Consider the following 22,543-nt stretch of genomic DNA (forward strand, 5'->3'; position numbering starts at 1 on the left):
TAGATCAGTTTAGTGAAAGGTGACTTAAGAAGATCCGGGGTTTTAGCGTGGCCACTGGGTATCATAGGCAAGGGAAGGCAATGCCTTCTCAAACTGCCTCACCTGGCCCCGTCTATCCTCCGCTGGAGTCCCCCAGACCACCTACCCCAGCCTTCTGTTGCAGTGCTACAAAGGCTGGGGTAGTCTGGAGGGGGCGGGACCATGCCTCCCAGCATTCTGGAGTTGGGAGAGGCTGGGGCTCCACCAGCTGCTGGCTCACCGCACCTGCAGGGCTGGGGGAGGCTGGAGCTGCACTATCCCAGGCTGGGGGCACTACCCTAGGGCAGGAGCCAACTGCCACATTGTGAGGGGTAGGTATGTAGGCAGAGGCCAGCAGCAGCCACAGGGAAGGGTGGGCTGGGCTCTGGTGGATGCAGAAAGGGCAGAACCCTTCTGTGGGGCTCAAACCCCTTATCCAGTCTTCCTAATCAGGGCCTGGGGCAGGGGAGCGCACAAAATCCCTGGCCCTCGCAAGAGCACACGGTGCCTAGAGAGACGCACCAGCCAGCATGTTCCTTAGCCACTGCACACTCCCCTGTCCGCAGGCCCTGATTGGCCCGGTGGGAGAGCGGCAGGGTGGCTGAGGGCCTGATCCACTGGCTTGGTGGGCCGGATCTGGCCTGCACAGGGCCCTTTGCCCACCCCTGGTTTAGGAAGACTTCTTGCACAAACAGACGCTCTCAAATATATAGTAATCCTCCCTCCCCACCCCCGCAACTCTCTCACACCTTCTCCCAGCCTACATTTCCCAGTGAAGTTCCTGATGAGGAATGCGAGTAAAACAGCATTGTCAGCCATCAGTGCACGTCCATCATCTACTGTTCCGGAGGTGTGTATTCATTATTCAATTAATTATGATTACAATAGCACCTAGATGTTTAAGACCAAGACCATCAGGGTCCCATTGTACCAGCAACATTTTTGAAACTTTTTAAGTAGCTATTTAATGCTCTAGTGTCAAATCGCTGCAATTTGCCGTTCAGTAGGGCTGCGTCTAGACTGGCAAGTTTTTCCGCAAAAGCAGCTGCTTTTGCGGAAAAACTTGCCAGCGGTCTATACTGGCCGCTTTGAATTTGCGCAAGAACCCTGATGATCTAATGTAAGATTGACAGCGTTCTACCGCAAATACAATGACTCTCCCGTTCGGGAAAAAACCCTCTTGTGCAAATGCTTTTGCGCAAGAGGGCCAGTGTAGACAGCTGAGAACCGTTTTGTGCAAAAAAGCCCCGATGGCGAAAATGGCGCTCGGGGCTTTCTCGTGCAAAATCGCGTCTAGATTGGCACGGACGCTTTTCTGCAAAAAGTGCTTTTGCGCAAAAGCGTCCATGCCAATCTAGACACTTTTCCACAAATGCTTTTAACGGAAAAACTTTTTCGTTAAAAGCATTTGCGGAAAATCATGCCAGTCTAGACAAAGCCCTGATGTACTGATACTGCCCAGAAATTCATAGTTGTGTTGTTTAGTTTGAGTGATCTTTTAACAAATAATGGGCCATAGGTATGAACAGGTGCTGAGTATCTTGAGGTTCAATTTTGTAATTCTGAGCAAAATTTGAACCTACTAAAACAGCGCTAGATACTGACCTGTTATGTTTTGTGTGTGACAGGCTTCAAAAAAAAAAATTAGGTAAGTTCATGGAAGACAGCTCTATCAATGGCTATTAGCCAGGATGCACAGGGATGGTGTCTCTTGATGCTAAAAAGTTTGGGAACCACTAGGCTAGAAGGACCCTTGGTCTGACTCAGTGTGACCACTCTCACGTTCTTTAAATCAGCTAAATAGATAGCAGGGGACACCTGGATTTGAACTAGGGACTACTTAAACTACAGTCAAATGTTCTACCCCTGAGCTATACCCCCCCCCTTTCTTGTGTATTAATTTTGTGGAGTTTATTTCATATTAATTAGCTGATACTCTAAAGCCGTATAATTCAGGCCTGGAATATTAAATATGCTTTAATTACTGTCCATGTTTCCATTAAGCATTCCCCAAATTGTTGCTCCACTTTCTGCTAGTGGCCTATATCTTTGCCACAGACTGAATCCTAACACGAAAGACCAGTTCACCATGACTGTTAAAAAAATAAATACTTAACTAATCTGTATTTCTTCTGATTAAAATGTATACAAGGGGGCACCTGGATTTGAACCAGGGACCTCTTGATCTGCAGTCAAATGCTCTACCCCTGAGCTATACCCCCACCTGTGGAAAAAGGTGACAGGTAAGTCTAACTATGGATTCCGGTTGTGTCACATTGTTCATCACTACCCAAAATAGGATTATTATATTCATCATGCCTGTGGCTATTTCTCATACTTGCTGCACCTGTAATTATTTCTCATAATACACACACAAACTATAATTAGTTTTCATTCGGTTTCTTTAAACCAGTAACGTCAAAAAAACTCTTCTTTTCAATGGCTTGTGCTTGGCCAGCACACCCCAAACTACATAACAAGCTGGTAAAACACCCCTCTCCAACAATCCTTCACCCAAAATTGCATCACTGTCCCTACTTCTGTAGCAACTGGACTGATGGAAATGCAGCTATTTCTGGGGCAGAACATGCCGACAGTTATACAGCACATGCACACAAAGCCCCTCAAGTAACCTTACGGCAGAGAAATGCAGATGGAGGGGTGGATGAAAAAGGAGTTTAGTGGAGCAGAGTGTCAGGAGCCAAACAGCGTAAAGCAAAGGCAGATGAGCACTACAATTATGAATACTAGCATTACCCACCCCATTGTGACGGTAGATGTACACCTGGCCTCCTCTCTCCCCACTGCTCCCAGATTGTCAGTGTTCTTCCGCAAATACAATGACTCTCTTGTATGGCCTTTTCCCTCCCTGCTGCTCACGGGGCATGTGGTGGTGGTGGCCGTGCAATTTCTTCCCTCCCCACTGCTCCGGGGATGATGGGGCAAGCACTTTCTTCCCCTCCCCATACAGGAGCCTGCTGCTGCTCCTCCACCCCTCCCTATGGTAGGGACACGGCCTCGCTGCAGGGGGCAGGGCTGAAAGTGGGACTAGCGACTTGCCTCCCCGTACAAACTTCTCACATGTTCTGTGATGGACACCTCTCTTTTTATAATAGTATAGATCCGCATTTCACAAACTGGGGGTCCCGGCCCCCCGGGAGGTCACAAGCAACTTAGAGGGGGGTTGCGGTATCACAAAGTTTGAGAACCCCTGGTATAGATCATAAAACATGTCAGCTGTGTCTAGACTAGCAAGTTTTTCCGCAAAAATCAGATGATTTTGCGCAAAAACTTGCCAGCTGTCTACACTGGCCGCTTGAATTTCCGGAAAAGCACTGACGATCTCATGTAAAATCATCAGTGCTTTTCCGGAAATATTATGCTGCTCCCGTTCGGGCAAAAGTCTTTTTCCGAAAGACTTTTGCGCAAAAGGGCCAGTGTAGACAGCATAGTACTGTTTTCCGCAAAAAAGCCCCGATCGCGAAAATGGCGATCGGGGCTTTTTTGCGGAAAACCGCGTCTAGATTGGCCACGGACGCTTTTCCGCAAAAAGTACTTTTGCGGAAACATCCTGCCAATCTAGACGCAATTTTTCCAAAAATGCTTTTAACGGAAAACTTTTCCGTTAAAAGCATTTTCGGAAAATCATGCCAGTGTAGACGTAGCCGTCAAGTTAGAACACCCTTCTCCTTCCCACATCGGTTGCTTTCTTAAAGTGTGTCTACACAGCAAAGTTATTTCGGAGTAACGGCCATTCTTCCGAAATAACTATGCAAGTGTCTACACAGCAATTCCATTATTTTGAAATAATTTCAAAATAACAGACGGCTTATTCCGACTTTTGAAAACCTCATTCTACGAAGAATAACACCTCTTCTTATAGCTATTACGAAATAAGCCCCGTGTAGACACTCCACTTCTGCTATCTCTAAATAGCCTCTCACCAAAGCCATTCAAAGTTATTCCTCCTGTGGCTGTAAATCACGCTCGCACGTCTACATTAGAGGAGCCTGCCTCGGACTAATTTTGAGGCTTCCCTGCAGTGTAGACGTGCTATTTCGAAATAACTATTCCAGAATAGCTTGTTCCAAAATAATAATTAGACTGCAAGTTCCTTGAGGGCAGGAGATGGCACGCCCATGGTTTTGTAGGGGTGCCCGGCCTTCACGGAGGCCTCACAGCAATGTAAGAAAAAGTAAGAGCAGCCACTCCATGAAGCGCTGACTGGGTGAAATTTACCCAGTCAATTGGAGGCTCAATTCTTGCAGCTCCCTTTATTATACCAGCCCCTGAGCCTGTAGCTCTGGGTATGTCTAGGCTACATGACTCTGCCAACAGAGGCATGTAAATTAGACATACCGACACAATCAATGAAGCAGGGATTTAAATATCCCCCGCTTCATTAGAATAAAAATGACCACCGTGTTGTGCCGGCTCAGCTGTTTGTCAGCACAACCCGGCAGTCAAGATGGGGATTAGTCGACAAGGAAAGCCTTTGCCAACCGATCCCTTATGCCTCGTGAAATGAGGTATACAGGATCGATCCACAAAAGCTTTCCTTGTCAACCGATCCCCGTCTTGACTGCCGGTTTGTGCGGACAAACAGCTGAGCCGGCACAACACGGTGGTCATTTTTATTCTAATGAAGTGGGGGATATTTAAAGCTTTGCTTCATTGATTGTGTCGGTATGTCTAATTTACATGCCTCTGTCTGCACTGTTCTGCTCAATCTGCAGGAGCTGCAGACGCAGGGCCAAAGAGGTGACTAGCTCTGACCCTGGCTGCCAGACAGAGCTTCCCCTCTCTGATTAGCAGCGAGGGCTGTTTTACTTCCACCAAACTTCAGGTCTCAGAGGGCCAAAATGCCTACACCAGTGGTGAGAGTGGAAGGGTGGGAGATTTCCCTGCCCCAAAAATGCTGGCGTAGACAAGACCCAAATAACCCCTGGCCTTGTGTTCATGCTATACAAAAAGCCAGGGCATCTATAATGCAGGGAATCGCCTCGTCGGGCCTTGCCCAGCTTTGAAACACCCATCACACAATTCAGAACCTCTGGGGAATCTAGATTACAGCAGCCCCTGTCTCAGGGTAGCTTCGGAGACAGTGGAACCTCAAGTGAGGCTACATCATCCTGATTGCCAGGGCCTGCGTTATCCCCTCTAGTGAACCTCTCTAGTCCGGCAACCTCAGGATCTGACCAGTGCCGAACCAGAGAACTTGCCGAACCACAGGAGGTCAGTATTGTCTGGCAACAGGACCCACACTTCCACTGCTTGCTGGGCTCTTAGAAGACATTTAGGGCACATCTTCACTGCAGGGCCAAAGTTGAATTAGGCTATACAACTTCAGCTATGTCAATTGCGTCGCTGAAGTTGAAATAGCTTCATTCAGCTTTTGGCGCTGTCTACACGGCAGGAAGCCAAAGGAAGAACACTCTTCCTTTGACTTCCCTTACTCCTCATGAAATAAGGGTTACAGGAGCCAGGGCAAGAAGTCCTCCAGATTGCTGTTATTTCATAATAACGGCTTGCTGCATAGACAAGCTCTTTGTTATTTCGGAATAACGTTGCTGAGTAGATGTACCGTTAGGGGTAAATTAGAGCTAAATAACAGCACAAAACACTGAGAGCCAGGACTAGTGGCTGTAAACACACTTTATGGGACCGCACAAAACTTGGCCACACCTACAATAGGTGGACATCCATCTAACTAAAATCATGCTTCACAGACGCTGTCAGACCAGAGAGTGCCGGACTAGAGAAGTTCAACCTGTACTCCATTGAGGCAGCCACTCAAAAACCTGCAAGGTCATTGCATGTGCTGGTCAAAGGGAATGATAGTGAGCAAACAACCCCAAACCAAAATAACTCAACAATCATGCGGCAACTACTCAAAGGATCCTCCAAGTAGGGACCTTACCTTCATCTCTCTGGGTACTATACAAATATTAACTGCTGCTTCTCAGTACTACACAAGCTTGTATCAGCTCTCCACTTGCCACCCATCAGGCCACATAGGAACTATCTTTCCCCATTTTCTCCTCCTGTAATGCTCTGTGTATGTGAAGATCTAGGCTCTTCTATAGACAGAGAACAAAGCACCTTGTATTTCAGGCAAGTTCATCCCTGTGGATGAAGGTCAGGGTGTCCAAACAGACTAGAACATCAGAACGGCCAGACTGGGTCAGAACAAAGGTCCATCTTGCCCAGTGTCCTGTCGGCCGACAGTGGCCAGTGCCCAAAAGGGAGTGAACAGAAGAGGGAACCATCATGTGATCCCTCTCCTGTCATCCATTTCCAGTGTCTGACAAACAGAGGCCGGGGTCACCATTCCTACCCAGCCTGGCTAAAAGCCATTGATGGAACTAACCTCCATGAATCTATCTAGCTCTTTTTTTAACCCTGTTCAAGTTCTAGCCTTCACCGCATCCTCTGGCAAGGAGTTCCACAGGATGACACTGCTCTGCATTAAAAAAAACCTTCCTTTTGTTTATTTTAAACCTGCTACCTGTTCATTTCATTGGCTGACCCCTAGTTCTTATGTGATGGGAACAAGTCAATAACTTTTCTTATTCACTTTCTCCGTACCTGTCATGATTTTATAGACCTCTATCATAGTCCCCTCTTTTCTACGTTGAAAAATCCCATTCTTTTTAATCTCTCTTCATATGAGACCCATTCCAAGCTTCTAATCATTTTTGTTGCTCTTTTCTAAACCTTTTCCCATGCCAAGAGATCTTTTTTCAAATGAGGCGACCACATCTGTACGCGGTATTTAAGGTGTGGGCATACCGTGGATGTATAGAGGCAAGAAAATATTCTGTCTCATTCTCTATCCCTTCTCTTCTGAACACATGGGAAGCCCATGCATGATCTAATTGCCTGCAGTATCATCTGGCATCAGTCAGCCTAGATTCAAAACAGCTGGTAAAAGCAGGAGCCCAGATGCTGCGTCTCCAGTGCGTATCCTAGGCAAATAAATCACCCGTAACAACAAGCTGCTAAAATAGAACAAGTGAGAACGATATTTTATTTTAGCTCTCATTTCTTACTCCTAATCAGCATCTCCAGGTCTCCATGGCGCCCAGCGAGATTGGCGTTGGGCATGTGAGAAGCAGCCCGTTTGGTATCAGTGCAGCGGGAACACAGTGACTTCGCCGAAGCAGGACGAATTGATCCGCAGGTCCGGCGTGTTGCGACGGTAGCCGAAACGCCCGTTGTAGCTCTTCATGGGTTTCACGTCCGCCAGGAAGTTGTAGTGGCCACCCACCTGCTCAGAAGAGTGGCCTGCATGGAAAAGAGTTGGCCCCATCTGTCTTTATATAAACTCCCTTTCCAGATCTCCTCCATCCAGCTGCTCACCCAAGCCCCGCGGAGACCTTGGACGGGTGTGCAAGCTACACACAAGCTCACGAGATCTGTCGATGCTACAGAAACTTAGTATTAATCCCAGACCAGCGCTGTTAGCAACTGGAAGTCCTGGTGGGCCCAAGCTGGTGGCTACTGGTGACAATGTGACCAACATGTTGGCTTGACCCTGGCCCATACTAGGACTTTATTTCGAAATAACTCCCCCAAGGTCAAAGCCTGTTATTTTGAAGTAACGGGCCACTTAACTCAAAAGCTGTACTCCTGCTTTTCAGCCGGAGTAACACTAATTCCGCTCCAGTGCCACTATTTTGAAATGATTACTCCCCAGAGTAATTCAGACTAATTACTCCCCAGTGCTTCCTGAGGCTCTAAGTCCAAGGTAGCACGTTCACGTTAACGGAGCCTGCCTGGACTAATTTCGAGGCTTCCCCATAGTGTGAACATGCTAGTATGAATTTGTTAAATCAGGAGTTAAGTCAAATTTATTAATTTTGAAATAGTTTCCTAGTGTAGACGTGGCCGGTGTGAGAAAGGACTTTGGGCTGCGGAAGTGCAGCTCAGAGGAACGAGGGGGAAGTCAGCGTTGTGTTTTCCAGATGCTGAGCACCTACTTGGGCAGCCTGAAGACCCAAAACTTGTGGGGTGGGGACCAGATTAGTTCCATCTACGAATGCCCCAAGCAGGACCTGCACCTAGGGTATTCTCTGCCACCCCCTTGGGAATGTTTTATGACCCCCTGTACGCTCTGCTGGCTGAGTCAGGTGAGGGGTAGGTCTCCCAACATTACTAATGCCGCAGAAGCAGTGTCACCTAGTGGTTACTGTAACAGGCTGGGACTTGCAAGATTTGGGTTCTAGTCCCAGCTCTGTGGCTGGGCGACCGTGGGCAAGTCCTGTCCTAAATTTCTGCCAGGCGACGCTGCAGAATGTGGCATTGCCTGCTCTTACAATTTTGTCATTCGGGGTGGTGTAAAGTCCCAGCTCCTGGAATCACGTGAAAATGAAAATCTCAGCTTGCCTTTCAAAAATACATTACATTTCTAGCCTTATGCGTGAGGAGAAAAGCTGGCTAAGGTGACCCCTTTGCCCCTAACTGCTATGAAACCAGAAAGCACGTTAAACAAAAGAACGCAGTATTTATCACTCTTTTAAAATCCCATGATTCTTAACCTACTAGGTGATCCATACCCACACTGATGCTTGGAGAAGAGCTTACGGAAAGGAATCTTACCTGCACCTGCCCAGTTTCTCCTGTTCAAGTACCGCTGCTGTGGTCCATAGATGTGGAAATAGTCCACTACCCAGCCGTCCCTCGACGTGCCGCCTCGGTGCTGGCATGAGTCAGAGAAAGAAGAAAACCTCAGAGCAAAGCCAGGTTGTGGCTCATCCCTAAATCTGAAGATGACGTCAATGGCACTGGAATCCCCAGGTCCTTTTCCATGAACTGTTACTTAGCCAGTTGGTCCCCACCCTGTAACAATGCTTGGGACTCTCCTGTCCCAAGTGCAGGCTATTGCACTTTAGTTGAATCTTTAATCAATAACAGTTAACGAGGTGAAATCCAGAAACTACTAGCAGCTACCTCCAGAGATCTCCCTCTGCTAGATTCATTGCCGATATCATTCCGGTGACTTAAATCTGGCACCAGGTTGTGCATTAACTAACTAACATTGGCAGAGCTCTTTGCAAGATGTCCTAAGTCTGCAGCCAGATCTTCTAGCCCAGACCCCAGTGCAAGTATGGAGCCCAGCATCATGGATTTGGGTGTCTGTGTGAACAGATCTCCAGGGAGGACCCAGGCTTACGGTATTTACTAAGCACCAACAGGGTTTGTCATTGTATGCAGCGCAGTGAAAGACACCTTGGCTATTATGTTCACAGATTCTAAAGCCAGAAGGGACCACCGTGATATCACCGTCTCCCGCCCCCTCCTTAAGGTCCCATCCATATGATCTTGCTGTATCTTTATCTGCTGGATTGAAGAGCCCACTAACAAACTTCATTCCTCACTTAGGCACTTATCCACTATGACCAAGAATCTTCTATTTGTTCAGCTCTTAACGCAAGGCATGCTGTTTGCAGAGTCAGGGCTTAATAAACCGATGCAAATGCTCAAGGTTATTATTTCAAAAGTTTCCCATGAAGCATCAGTGAGATTTTAAACAGTGAGTGGAGAAGAAATGGGATTATAGTTAGCTGAAAAGAATATGAATGAGCATTGTATCTCTTGCTCTCTCACCCTGACTTGGGGAGCACAAAAAACACAGCTAGCAAGAGGACAACATCGGCAAATTGATCGTGTGTGGCTATAGCGGCCTTCCTGTATATTTTTCATTTAAAAAATAAATGTCACAGAGTCAGACTGCAACAATCATTCACTTTTTGAGCAAAAAACAAAAATCACAAATAATTATTTTGTTAAACGGATCTCATATTAAGCAACCAAGAAAAGATCTCAGCTGAATAAGCAACCATGAAATCATTGGTATTTAGAGATTATCCCTTTCCCACACCCACCCATTGGGCATTAAAGTTAGACGGAGCTATAATTCTTACACATGGAGAACACAGGGGTCTGTTTTGGGACCAGTTCTGTTCAATATCTTCATCAGTGATTTAGATCCGTTTTTTTTAAACTATGTTCTGTGGCACACCAGTGTGCCACAAGGCAGTCAGGGGTGTGCCACAGAGAACAACAGAGTTCAAGATGGCCACCCGTAAAGGGGCAGGCAACTTTTTTTTTTTTGCTCAGTAACTTCCCCTCTCCGGCTTCCCCCCCACCCCCCCAACAAAAAATCCTTGGTGTTCCTCATAAAAAAAAATATTTTTTAGCGTTCCTCAGTCTTAAAACATTTAAGAAACACTGATTTAGATTTTGGCATAGAGAGAACTCTTATTAAGTTTGAAGATGATACCAAGCTGGGAGGGGTTGCCAGTGCTTTGGAGGGTAGGGTCAGAATTCAAAATGATCTGGACAAACTGGAGAAATGGTCTGAGGTACATAGGATGAAGTTTAATAAGGACAAATGGAAAATACTCCACTTAGGAAGGAACAATCTGTTTCTCTCGCACAGAATGGGAAGCGACTACCTAGGAAGGAACACTGCAGAAAGGGATCTAGGGGTCATGGTGGATCACGTGCTAAATATGAGTCAATAGTGTGACACTGTTGCAAAAAAAGCAAGCATGATTCTGAGCTGCATTAACAGGAGTGTTGTCAGCAAGACAGGAGAAGTCATTCTTCCACTCTACTCTGCGCTGATTAGGTCTCAATTAGAGTATTGTGTCCAATTCTGGGCCCCATATTTCAAGAAAGATGTGGAGAAATTGGAGAAGGTCCAGAGAAGAGCAGCAAGAATGATTAAAAGTCTAGAAAATATGACCTATGAAGGAAGACTGAAAGAATTGGGCCTGTTTCGTTTGGAAAGGAGAAGACTGAGAGGAGACATTAGAGCACTTTTCAAGTCTAAAAGGGTGTCACATGGAGGAGGGTGAAAAATTGTTCTCCTTGGCCTCTGAGGATAGGACAAGAAGCAATGGGCTTATACTGCAGCCAGGGAGGTTTAGGTTGGACATTAGGAAAAACTTCCTGTCTGGGGGGTTAAACACTGGAATAAATTGCCTAGGAGGGTTGTGGAATCTCCATCTCTCAAGATATTGAAGAGCAGGTTAAACAGACATCTATCAGGGATGGTCTAGATGGTGCTGGGACCTGCCGTGAGGGCAGGGGACTGGACTTGATGACATCTCGAGGTCCCTTCCAGTTCTAGTGTTCTATGATCCTATGATTCTATGGCACCAAAAATGATTCGGGGGCTGGAGCACATGACCTATGAGGAGAGGCTGAGGGATTTGGGCTTATTAAGTCTCCAGAAGAGAAGAGTGAAGGGGGATTGGAGAGCAGCCTTCAACTATCTGAAGGGAGGTTCCAAAGAGGCTGGAGAGAGGCTGTTCTCAGTGGTGGCAGATGGCAGAATGAGGAGCAATGGTCTAAAGTTGCAGTGGGGGAGTTTTAAGTTGGATATTGGGAAAAATGATTTCCCTAGGAGGGTGGGGAAGCTCTGGGATGGGTTCCCTAAGGATGGGGTGGAATCTCCATCCCCAGAGGTGTTTAAGTCCTGGCTTGACAAAGCCCAGGCTGGGATAATTTAGCTGTGAGCAGGGGATTGGACTCAATGACTCCTGAAGTCTCTTCCAACCCTAAGATTCGATGATTCTGTGAATTATAACAACTATAGTGTAATAAACCATCATGCCATGATCTGCCTGGTCTACCAAAATGTGGACATTAATTAAATTAATGGAGATTGCCTATCTCTTAGAACTGGAAGGGACCTTGAAAGATCATTGAGTTCAATCCCCTGCCTTCACAGCAGGACCAAGAACCATCCCTGACAAATTTTTGCCCCAAATGGTCTCTACAAGAATTGAACTCACAACCCTGGGTTTAGCAAGCCAATGCTCAAACCACTGAGCCATCCCTCCCCCCTATGTTTTATTAAGTGCATCATTTTCAGGACCCAGACCAATCTGTCTGTCTATGATTCTGTTTTCTCTTTAAATGGATAATTTTTGTTAACCCACAATTTTCCTTCGCCCTTTCCTACTTGCTGGTTTGACCATGTGCTGTGTTTTCATTCTGACATCATAGTGCACTGAAGCGGACACAAGAACGATTGTGATGTCAGAAACATCAAGGAGCTCAAAGAAATCCAAGCAGAGGAAACGGTGACATCAGAGCAGGGAAGGAAATGGACTTTTCTTGCTCATAATCGAGTTAATTCATTTGTATTGCCTTGTGTCAGAGGGGTAGCCATGTTAGTCTGTTTCAGCAAAAGCCACAAGGAGTCCTATGGCTAGGGTCATCCTTGGGAGGGCACAAGGCCTGCAGCAACCTTCCCTGGGACCCCAGATGCGGGGCCCAAGGCAACCCCCCCCCCCCACTTCAGGCTTTGCTCCTGGTCCCAAGCCCTGCTCACTCCTTGCCCCTCCCCCAAGTGCCACAAGCCAGGGGATTACCAGGGCGGGTGCAAGGTGGCAGCAGGGGGAAGTCACCATCTCTCCACCAGCCCACACACATCCTGTGGCGGGACCCAGAGAGACCAGGTGACCTGTTCTGCTTCGCGCCCCCCCCCCCTCCCACCCAAGCACAGGGCCCCTAGGGCAGTCGCCCAGAACCATCCTATTCCCATGGCACCTTAAAGATAACATTTATTTGGGCACCAGCTTTCGTGGGCTGGCTGAAGCCCGTACATTGCCTGGGAATTGTATTGCCTTGGAATTCCTGCCCCGGCCCACCCCTCATGGTACAAACAGAACAACCCCTGAATCTCACTCATTGACAGTGAATTTTGCATTCAGAAGTTAAATTAGGAATTTGCCAATCCGCAGGGCAAATGGGGACAGTGGAGTCTCTTCGGGTACGTCCAGATAGCAGGGCTATTTCAGGATACCGCAGGTATCCCCAAATAGCTACCCCATGTCTTTGAAACTTGCCCGTTATTTGGAAATATTTTTTAAATATTTTTCGAAATAACGGGCATGCTATTTCAGCCTCCCTGTAACCTTCATTCCACGAGGGTTAAGGGATGTCTCGAAATAGCGCGTCATTTCAAAATGTGGAACCGTGTAGACATGCCACATTTCGAAATAAGCTATTTCAAGACACAATCGAAATGACAGGCAATTCGCATCGCACCAATTGTGTCTCTTCTTTCGCGTTTGGGGAGCCGTGTAGACGCACCTGCTTCTTTTTGGTTTTGTCTACACAGCCAGGCTGTTTCGAAAGAACAACTCCCAAAATAACTATTTGGAAGGAAGATTATTCCTCTTCACACGCAGGCGTTACCATTTCGAAATAACGGGCTGGGTAGCGAGACGATTTGCCTTGTTATTGCTAAATAAGGGGAGTGATTTCAAAAGAACAGTGTGAACGTGCCCTTTAAAGAAAGGAACCATCTGATCTCCCCAAAGAACCACCCCTATGGAGCTCACAGCTCCTGTCTGCATGGAGCCACCCAGCACCCCAAAGCAGCTGCCCCTTTCCAATACCAAGCCAAGCCACAGCTGCGGGTCCCACCCGGCCAGGAGCGCGCAGGCGGGGCGGCTGGTTCCCCGCAGCCCCTGGGCGCTTGTACCTGCTCCGTGCTCTTCAGCAGGGACTTGACCGCGGGGGATGCGAAGTAGCTGGCGGCGTGGGCGTCCAGCTGGGCGTTGTAGGGGGGCAGGGCAGACCACAGCTTGGGCAGGATGTGCGCGTAGCTGCGGGCGAGTGTGTCCACCGCCACCCCGTCCAGGACAAAGCCCTTCTGCCTTTGCACGCACCTCCTGCTGAGACAGGCCATGCTGCGTGAGCGGAGCCAGGCGGATCCCCCCCCCCGGCGTCAGACTCGGGCCCTTGTGACCCCCCCCCCCCCGCTGCCGGCATTGTTACGTGCCAGCGCCGCCCCCCACAGCTGGCTGCAGAGCAGCTCCCCGCCCCAGCTGGGAGGGGCCCAAGACTCGCCCATTTGCCCTGCTCCTGAACCCCTTCCCATCTCCAGCCCCCGCTGCAATGCAAAGCGGCCTGGCTCCAGGGGCGTCGCTCCCTCTTGCCACGTGGGGCTCAGCTGGGAGCCAGCTGCGGGTAGTGGGGCGATGCGGGCGAGACGTCCAAGCCGCCCCCTGCAGCCCGGTCCAGCGCATGGGTGCCTGCCGCTGCCTTTCTAGGGACAGCAGGCGGCTGGAGCGCAAGGAGGGGCCTTCTTACCCCTGAAGCTGACAGCCGCGAAAAGCAGCCCGGGCTAGAACCAGCTGGCTTCGGTCCAGATCTTGCAGGGAGCAAGCTACACAGCTCTCCAAACGCCAGACTTGCAGGGGCGTCTTGTGCGGTTCAACTTGACTAAAGGATTTTGTGTCCCCCCTCCCCCGTCATGGTAAAGATCCAAACGTGAAGCCTTAAATGCTTAATGAGAGGAGGAAACCCCACCCCATCCCTGCTCCAAGCAAGCCGGCTGAAAAGTCAGCATAACTAGGAGTCAGTGGGGTGAAAATATCCCACCTGTGATCAAGTAGCTATGTGGATATAACCCCCCCCCCCCTTCCACACACACTATAAATGCACCTAGGTCAATACAACAGCACTTGGCTCAACGTTGGGAAGGTTTTCAGGGGTGTGCAACACTGATGGAAAACCTATTAACTAGTGAGCATCCACTCCATAAGCATTAACACCCCAAACCTTCAAGGCCTTGGGGTTTGCCTAAGCATATAGGTTAACCCACCCCCCACCTCTACACTGGCATGGACAGAAAATGGATTTATTTGCAATTCCATCCCATCGCACTTCCACTTCTGTGCTTAGCACAAAACAAAACACAAGTGCAGTAATATGGCTCATAACCCAGCATAAAGACTGCACCCCTCTCTACCATGTAGGAGGCGGTGTCACCTTCTGCAACAGGCTTTACCCTGACCACTGGAAGCCTAAGCTTCAAAATAGTAGGAAGCCCATCAGTTCATTCTTCAAAGGTATTCGGAATTCATGTCTCCCTGTATCTGTTTGTGATTAGGGATGTAAGTGACTAATGGACTGGTTGCTTCCCCCCCTCTCCCCACCGCCTCTATCAGAAAGAGGCAGCAAGAGGGGGGGGAGGAGAGGAAGAAGGGGTGCTGGGGGGAGCTGGCTTAAAAGCTGGTTCCCCCCAGCTTCCTAAGCAGCAGCAGCATTCCACCTGTGAAATACCAAAGAGCCCCTACTGGGGCTCTTGTACATTTCAAAGTGGGTGCCACTTGGAGCCTGGAGTCAGTGGAGGGACCCGAGGGGGGGAGGGAGGAAACAGACAGATGACGGACTGACTCCCTGCTGGCCCCAAGCTCCACAGGGCATTTCAATCTTTGAAATGCACAAGAGCCCCTGCTGGGCCACCACACGAGTTCTTGCTACATTTGAAAGCAGAAGCACCCTTATTGACTAATCAAATAGTCAATGGAAATTCCATCAACTATTCAATTAGTTGATTAATCTAATTTTAACATCCCTATGTGTGATGTGACATTATTTGTCAAAAGAAGCATTTTCATTCACCATCAAGCTTCATAGCACCTGTCCATCCGACAGAGCTGGGTTCTGCTGTGACCTTGGCCGCATTACATGTGCCTTAAATCAGAGAGTCCCTTTCCAGAGTGAACTTGCCATCAGCACAAGACAATAACCAACCAATGTAGCCTCAAACTCAAACAAGGCTTTTCTCACAAAGTTTCTCTATCGTGAACATCTTACATTGCCAAACCTACAAAAATCAGGCAGGGCTGAAGTGTAAAGGAAGTCACTGTCATGAGTTATTTCACCTGCTGGTGCATAAGTCTCAGCTTTTGACAAGATGCAGTATTCCTATTGCAGCCTCAGGTCTTGTCTAAAGAAAGCAGCTTGGTATATATCAAGGTGTGATTGTAAGCAAATAGCAATTAGGGATGTCAACAAGTAGCCGACTAGGCGATTAACTGATAAACCCAGGCTTAGGTTTGGTGCTGGGGGGAGGCAGCAGGGGTTTGGGGCAGGTAGAGGCTGCTTCTCAGTAGCTCCTGTTCACAGGTGGTCTGAGCTCCCTGGGGACAGAAGCTGCTCCACATCCCACAGAGCAGCCCCTGTCCAAGGGGAGCTAGGACCACCTGCAGACAGGAGCTGCTGCCACCCTGTGCTGCTGCCTCTGTACCAGAGGAAGCAGCTGGGGTGGCAGGCAGCTGGTCCATGAAGGGAGCTGGTTTTTAAACTGGGACCAGTATAACTTCCTTCTAGAAACTTTTATTCTGATACAATAAAACCTCACAATTACAAACACCTTGGGAATGGCAGTTGTTCATAAACCTGAAGTGTTTGTAAATCTGAACACAATGTCACATTTGCTCTTTCACCGACTTAATACACTCCTGAAACTTGTACCATGCAGAAGAAAAATACGATGTAAGCATTTTAATTTAAATGAAACAAGCACAGAAACACTTTCCTTGTTTAAATAAAAAAAGACTTGGACTTTTCCTTTTTTTAGTAGTTTATGTTTAACAGAGTACTATTCTGTATTGGCTATTCCCCACCCTCTCCCAGTCTGTCCTGCTGCTTGATTGTGTATTTCCAGTTCCAAAAGGGGTGTGCGGTTGGCAGGTCAGTTTGTAACTCTGGCGTTGTAACTCTGAGGTGCTGGTGTACTAGAGAGACTTCGTATATTTCAGTTTGTGTTGCTTAGGAAGGAGTTTAAACAAAAAAAGTCCGCAATGGGCTTTTTACCTATAGAACTACAGCTCGAGGGATAAACTTTCCTTATGCAGCCACACTCATTCTAGCAGCCCCTAGACAGGTTTGTCAGGAAGGTGTTCCGAGCTTTACAGTATCGAAAAAGACACTGGGAACTTTGGTGCAATCACTTTTATTGTATCTTGATAATGAGGATGGAGCAGGTTTATGCAATGCTGCCAGCGTTGGAAGCTATCCTAGGCCACAGATCTGCACATTCCTTCGCCACAGGGCCTGTGATTGCTGAGCCTGTAAGAGCGGGGAAGAAAAAGGAGAAGTTAAGTACTAGTCAGAGCTCTGTTCAGGCAGCATGTCACATATTAGCAATAGAAACACCAGTATTTCTCTGCTGGAGCATTCAGGATACCAACTTTCCAGGGCACTGCACTCCTGGCACTAAGGGGAGTTTTGGTTCTTCTGCCTGAAGACAGCGATACCCTCCCTGGATCCAGGAATGCAGACATTTGTGCTGGGCTGTTCTAGTTTGCTCTTGGCTAATGTAATAATAGATTGCCGCCTGTACCTTTCATTTCCCCTTTGTTATTTACTATCACTCCCGCATTGTCTTCAAAATAGAGGAATACCCCGTCTTTTCGCCGGTACGATTTCCGCTGCCGAATTACCACTGCCGGGTGCACTGCAGGGAGAAAGACAAGCTCAGGATCCTAAACTTCCAAAAACAGCACAAAAGAAGAAATTAAATCACCCAAGTGGTAACTCCATGCTCAAAAGTAAGAGTCCTCATCTGAGCCCTACTCTTGCAAAGCCGCAACGACCCCCTTGATGGTATATGGGATTATGGTCCCTGTAAAGGTTGCATGCTATATGGGACTAGTCACTGTGACGGCGCGTTGGGGGTCCCCTGTCTCCTGCACCCCGAAATGGCACAAACAGACTCCACCAGCCAGTAGAATTGAGGGTGGTTTATTGCTCCTCCAGGACACAGCACAGCACAGATGTAATCTGGTTACAGGAACTGGGGCTAAGAGGCCTCAGTGCCCCCTTGAGATGGGGGGATCCCAGCCCCCTCTCCAGTTCCTTCTTCCCTGCTTTCCAGTCAGGAACTCACTCCCCCTCTCCCAGCCCTGCCCCCAGCCAGGACAGCATTCCACCTCCCTTTGTTTCTCTCCATGGGGGGTTGGCTGGTTCAACCAGTATGGAGTCACCTTTGCACAATAAGGTTTTCCCGGCTGGGTCTTGCTCCAGACAGCAGAGGTCACCACAGCCCAGCAAGTACCCCCACTACGTCACAGTCACCAAAGTTTATACTATCGCTGGCTTCTGGGACTCATACCACTAAGCATCCAGGTCACAAATGTTTTTGTTGACAGCCTCAGGTGAGAAGCCGAGGTCTGGATGGGCAACAAACCGTGAAGAGTAGGGTTCAGGTGGGAGCAGTCTTCCTGGCTATTGTCTGCTCGGTGAGCAAAGCTTCCCAGCCTATCAAGTCAAATCCTTTCACCAGAACTACATTTACAACAAGTATTTAAAGCAGGTTTCCACCTTAAATCCTGCCCTGCCCACTTATGCTGATCTCAAGTCTTCAACATTCAGTTTCAGGAGGGCTAAGACCGCTTCTCTGCTGAGCATGCATTTGTCATGCTGGTAGAGAAAATCCAGCTCTGTCAGTCGGTGTGATTTATCATTACGTTGAAATAAAAGCTAGTCCAATACAATATTCAGTAGCACTTATCTTTTGTAAGCTAACCCATGCCACGTTTCCAGATGCAAGGTCATTCCTCACAGAAACATCCAACAGGGAAGCCCCTTCTCCAAACACTTACGACTAATATGTGAACTTTCAGGACTGTCACGCCACTCATTGAAGTTAGCAGCACTTGTTGCTGCCAACCTCACCCAAAAGTGAGGTTTTGCTATTCCCTTCCACGACAACTCACGGAGCCACGGAGCAGACCCAGCAAGTGCTTTTCAGAAGGGGGAAACTGCTGCTTCAGAGACAGGCTGCTGACTTCTAGCATCCCTCTTGGTACATTGAAAACTGCCTTGCTTCTCCCACACGGACAGGCTGCCTTTCCATCTCCACAAGGAAGGGGAGATGACAAGAGCCATTAAGTCCCACAGTGGATGGAAGCCTGATGAGACTGTGCCTTGGGAATGCACTGCTAATCTGTGACTGTCCTACACCAAGGTTAGGACCCTGCGTACTCCACACATACAGCCATCTCTGTGCGCCCATTCTGTGTCATACCTTGTGACAAACAAAACCCAGTTGTGTCCAGAAAGTATTCCCACCTCTCTCTCCCATAACAAATCATATTTGCAGCACTGCCTTGTGGGGAATCTGGGCAAGCTCTCAATCCTACACCATAGCATGTCTACAGAAAATACCCACAGAGCAGTCCTTGGAACAGTGTGTGAACAGGATGTAACTTGGCTACCTGCAATGCCAACACTCACCCTTCTTCCGGAGCTCAGGCTTGCCCTTCTTGACAGTGGCCATCACCATGTCGCCTACACCAGCAGCTGGCAGCCGGTTCAGGCGGCCCTTAATCCCCTTCACGGAGATGATGTACAGGTTCTTGGCTCCTACAGGAGAAAAACATCCTGAATTAGCCAACTCACCACAGATGTCCTCAAACGGTTCACTGTCCCATCACTCATTGAAGTGAACAGCACATGCTGCCACCTCACCCAAAAGCGATGCCTTTCTTATGCCCTTCCACGACAACTCCCTGAGTCACTGAGCACAGACCCAGCAAGTGCTTTTCAGAAGGGGGAAGCTGCTATGCTGCCTCAGAGGTAGGATGCAATTTTTTAGCACCATTGAGCAAGAAGTTGAAATTCTACAGAAGCAGGTTAATCGATACACAGACATTAAGGCCAGGATAAATCATCTTGATCATCTAGTCTGATTCCTAGGGTAATCCAGTAACTTGTGTCAAGCCCATAATTTCTCTTTGTCTTAAAGTAGGAGTGGGGAACCTTTTGGGTTGAGGTCACTGAGCCACAGAAAAATTAGTTGGGAGCCACACAAGCAAGGAGCAACACACATCCCCCCTCAATGTAGCCCCCAATTGAGAGAGAGAGAGAGAGGGAGGGAGGGAGAAAGAAAAAAGACATTCACCTCATTATCCTCAAGCTTAGGGGGACCAGGCTGAACAGATTTTGAACACCCCCCCACCTCCTGCGCTGATTTTGGGTGAGGACAAAAACAAGAGGTTCAGTGCATGGGAGGGAATGCTAGGGAGCTGGCTGGGGATGTTGGGTCTGGATAGGAGGTAGGGCACAGAAGTTTGAGGTGTGGGTGAAGCAGTAGGGGGTTGGGACACCTACCTGGTCCAGTTCCAGGGAGGAAAGGGGGCGGGGGGAGCCCCAAGCTTTGCGGGTTGGATCAAGACAAACTGCAGGCTGAATGTGGCCTGCAGGTTCCCCATTACTGATTTAAAGCATCTCTCTCAGAGATAGCCAGTCTTATTTAAAGACTCCAAATGATTGAGAGTCCACCTAGTTGTTCTATTATCATCACAGTTAAAACCTCTCTCCATTTCTAGTGTGAATTTGTCTAGCTTCAACTTCTAAGCCCTGATTTCTATTTGTCAGTTACCTATACAAACGCTAACCAGATACACAGACAAGGCAGAAGGGATGCTGAAGCAGAAGCAAGTGATACTGACTCCAGAAAGGAGCCACAGACTCACCTGTATTATCCGCACAGTTGATCACAGCTCCCACAGGAAGACCCAGGGAAATACGGAATTTCGCACCGGACGAACCACCACGTCCTGTAGGTTAAAAAGAAAAGACATTCTTTAAACATTGATTCACAAGCCAGTAAGACCATCCGGAATGGAATTTAACAGGTTTTCAAATTGAAATTTGTGATTTTTTTCCAATGCCAGGGATAATATGAATTATTTCACTGGTTTATTTATACCATGATTTTATCTAAAGTTATTTTTAAAAAGCGAATCACGTTTTTACTTACATGCTACCAGTTCTTTACTTTTTCTACATTATAATCTAAAGTGTGTGTTTTCTGGTTTTTCTCTTTACTTTCCTAACTGTTGGTGAAATGTATGTGGAAATTACAGGGTTATTTTTCCCACTAAGTTTTACCCTTAAAACTGTTCATCTCTACTAGCCTCATATTAACACCTTTACTATGAGAACACAAACCCAAACACAAAATTGCTAAGCAAATAACCAGTTCCATGTTTGTAACTTAAACCACGTTCTGATACATGGGACTCCAACAAGCCAAGTACGCTGAATATTCGACCACTTTACACTCCTCCAGCAGGAACTGAAGCTACTAAATCTATTAGGTGCTTCTGAAAATCCCAACTACAAGCACTTAAAGTTGCACCTAATTTGGGGCTATTAATTTTCACTTGGGTGTATTAAGAAAAACTCACAAAAGCTTTATTTACATACTGAAATTCTAAGTAATTATCCACCACTACCAATAATAATGGCAAAGATTTTACAGAAAGAGAAATTTTTAATGAAACTACAATCGTAGCCTCTGAGGCTGCAAATGCTTATTATGCATGCAAATAAAGCTACACACCTGTTCAAACATTTGCACCATCAGGACCCTCACCGTTGTTTTGAATTGCGGAGTGATTTAGGCAAATAAAATCCCCTTCCAGCAGGGTATTATTAAAGAGTGACCTTTCATTTGGTTATAAAAGTTTTAATTTAAACCTGCAGTAGCACAATTATCCAAGCAGTCTCAATCCCCATCTAAACCGGCCATATTTAAAAAAATGCCATTTAAAACACTCCGTTCAGACCACGGCATTTTAATCCGCCTCTCCCTGTTGCATACAGGCATCATACACATGGCTCAGCCCAAGGAAAGCGGCGCATCTCTCTGCTGTTTCCTTCTCGCTTACAGGGCTTGTTGCTCCTCTTGCATACAGAGGCACAAGGAGCAGTTTCCACCCATGAGACGATCCTTAAGAGTCCCCCCCCCCAAAAAAACTGGGGTTGCACTCTGGGGCAGTTTATTTCGACCCTAATTTCTCATCCACGTGGGGCTTAGCACCCCCCCTTCTAAGCTAAGCCTCACCCTGAAAGTCCCCCCAACCCGTCTACGGACACTCCAATGCCCCCTCCCTGTCCACCAACCCCCAATACCTAAGACGCCCCCCTTCTGCACAGCCTCAAACCACCCCCTCTCCCCGGGACCCGCCAGTCCCCGTCCCCAGCGGGCCTAGCCCCCACTGTTTCCCTCCGCCAGACCCGGTCCTGAAGGGAGCCCGGGCTCCCCCTGTTCCATCCCCCCGGGTCCGGGAGCCGCGCGGCCCCCGTGGCCCGAGGATGGGGACGGATGCTCCCCGCCCCCCTCTCCGAGCGGGAACCGCTCTCGCTAGGCCTCACCTCGCTTGGACATCTTGGGGCCGAGGAAAAAAAAAAAGAGAAAGGGAGCCGCACGGGATGCCGGGATATTAGTCCGCGCAGGGCGACAGCCTGCTACGTCACACCAAGGCGCGCGGAGGCGGTGACCTGCCTCAGCACGTGACGGGTCACGCGCTATTCCCTCATCACGTGATAAAGAACGGCCGGCTGGTCTCTGCAGCCGCTGATCGTCCCAGTGCACCACACTGCCACCTACGGGGGCAAATGGGGAACTGCAGCTGCTTTCTGTAAAGCGCAATCGCTTAGCAAAGCTCATGGGACATTTGCAAGGGCAGACCCCTTCCAGCCTGTGTTCCCTGTCATTTGTGCTCTTGGGAGGCCTCCCAGGAGAGATGCAGGTGCCGCCTAGCTGGTTAGCAGAGTGCCCACAGAAGGCAGCATGTGTTTCTTTTGGTGGTGCACATAAGCACCTGCCTTGGTGCACATAACAAAATTTATTCCACGCATGGATGGAAAAACATTAGAATAGAGAACATTGCTCATAGCATTGAATTTTGGCAAG

The 22,543-nt window shown here is 48.1% G+C and overlaps 2 protein-coding genes and 2 non-coding genes across 4 annotated transcripts; all 4 read right to left on the reverse strand.

The window, feature by feature from the left end:
* Window positions 1-2,168: 2,168 nt before the first annotated feature.
* On the reverse strand, window positions 2,169-2,240 carry TRNAC-GCA (transfer RNA cysteine (anticodon GCA)). The gene has a single exon. It is a non-coding gene; the product is annotated as a tRNA-Cys (tRNA).
* A 4,777-nt stretch (window positions 2,241-7,017) lies between these two features.
* SPMAP1 (sperm microtubule associated protein 1) lies at window positions 7,018-13,783 on the reverse strand. The gene is made up of 3 exons (XM_075911260.2): window positions 13,526-13,783; window positions 8,620-8,719; window positions 7,018-7,305 (listed from the first exon to the last, which is right to left on the reverse strand). Exons 1-3 carry the CDS (start codon window positions 13,730-13,732, stop codon window positions 7,148-7,150), a joined length of 465 nt encoding a protein of 154 aa, XP_075767375.1. The 5' UTR covers window positions 13,733-13,783; the 3' UTR covers window positions 7,018-7,147.
* A 2,990-nt stretch (window positions 13,784-16,773) lies between these two features.
* On the reverse strand, window positions 16,774-22,146 carry RPL23 (ribosomal protein L23). The gene is made up of 5 exons (XM_075911262.2): window positions 22,003-22,146; window positions 20,316-20,399; window positions 19,075-19,203; window positions 17,180-17,293; window positions 16,774-16,905 (listed from the first exon to the last, which is right to left on the reverse strand). Exons 1-5 carry the CDS (start codon window positions 22,013-22,015, stop codon window positions 16,823-16,825), a joined length of 423 nt encoding a protein of 140 aa, XP_075767377.1. The 5' UTR covers window positions 22,016-22,146; the 3' UTR covers window positions 16,774-16,822.
* On the reverse strand, window positions 19,261-19,393 carry LOC112546305 (small nucleolar RNA SNORA21). Its single transcript, XR_003089968.3, has one exon. It is a non-coding gene; the product is annotated as a small nucleolar RNA SNORA21 (small nucleolar RNA).
* Window positions 22,147-22,543: the final 397 nt, after the last annotated feature.

Source organism: Pelodiscus sinensis, chromosome 29, assembly GCF_052426305.1.
Source record: "Pelodiscus sinensis isolate ZL-2025 chromosome 29, ASM5242630v1, whole genome shotgun sequence".
NCBI lineage: Eukaryota > Metazoa > Chordata > Testudines > Trionychidae > Pelodiscus > Pelodiscus sinensis.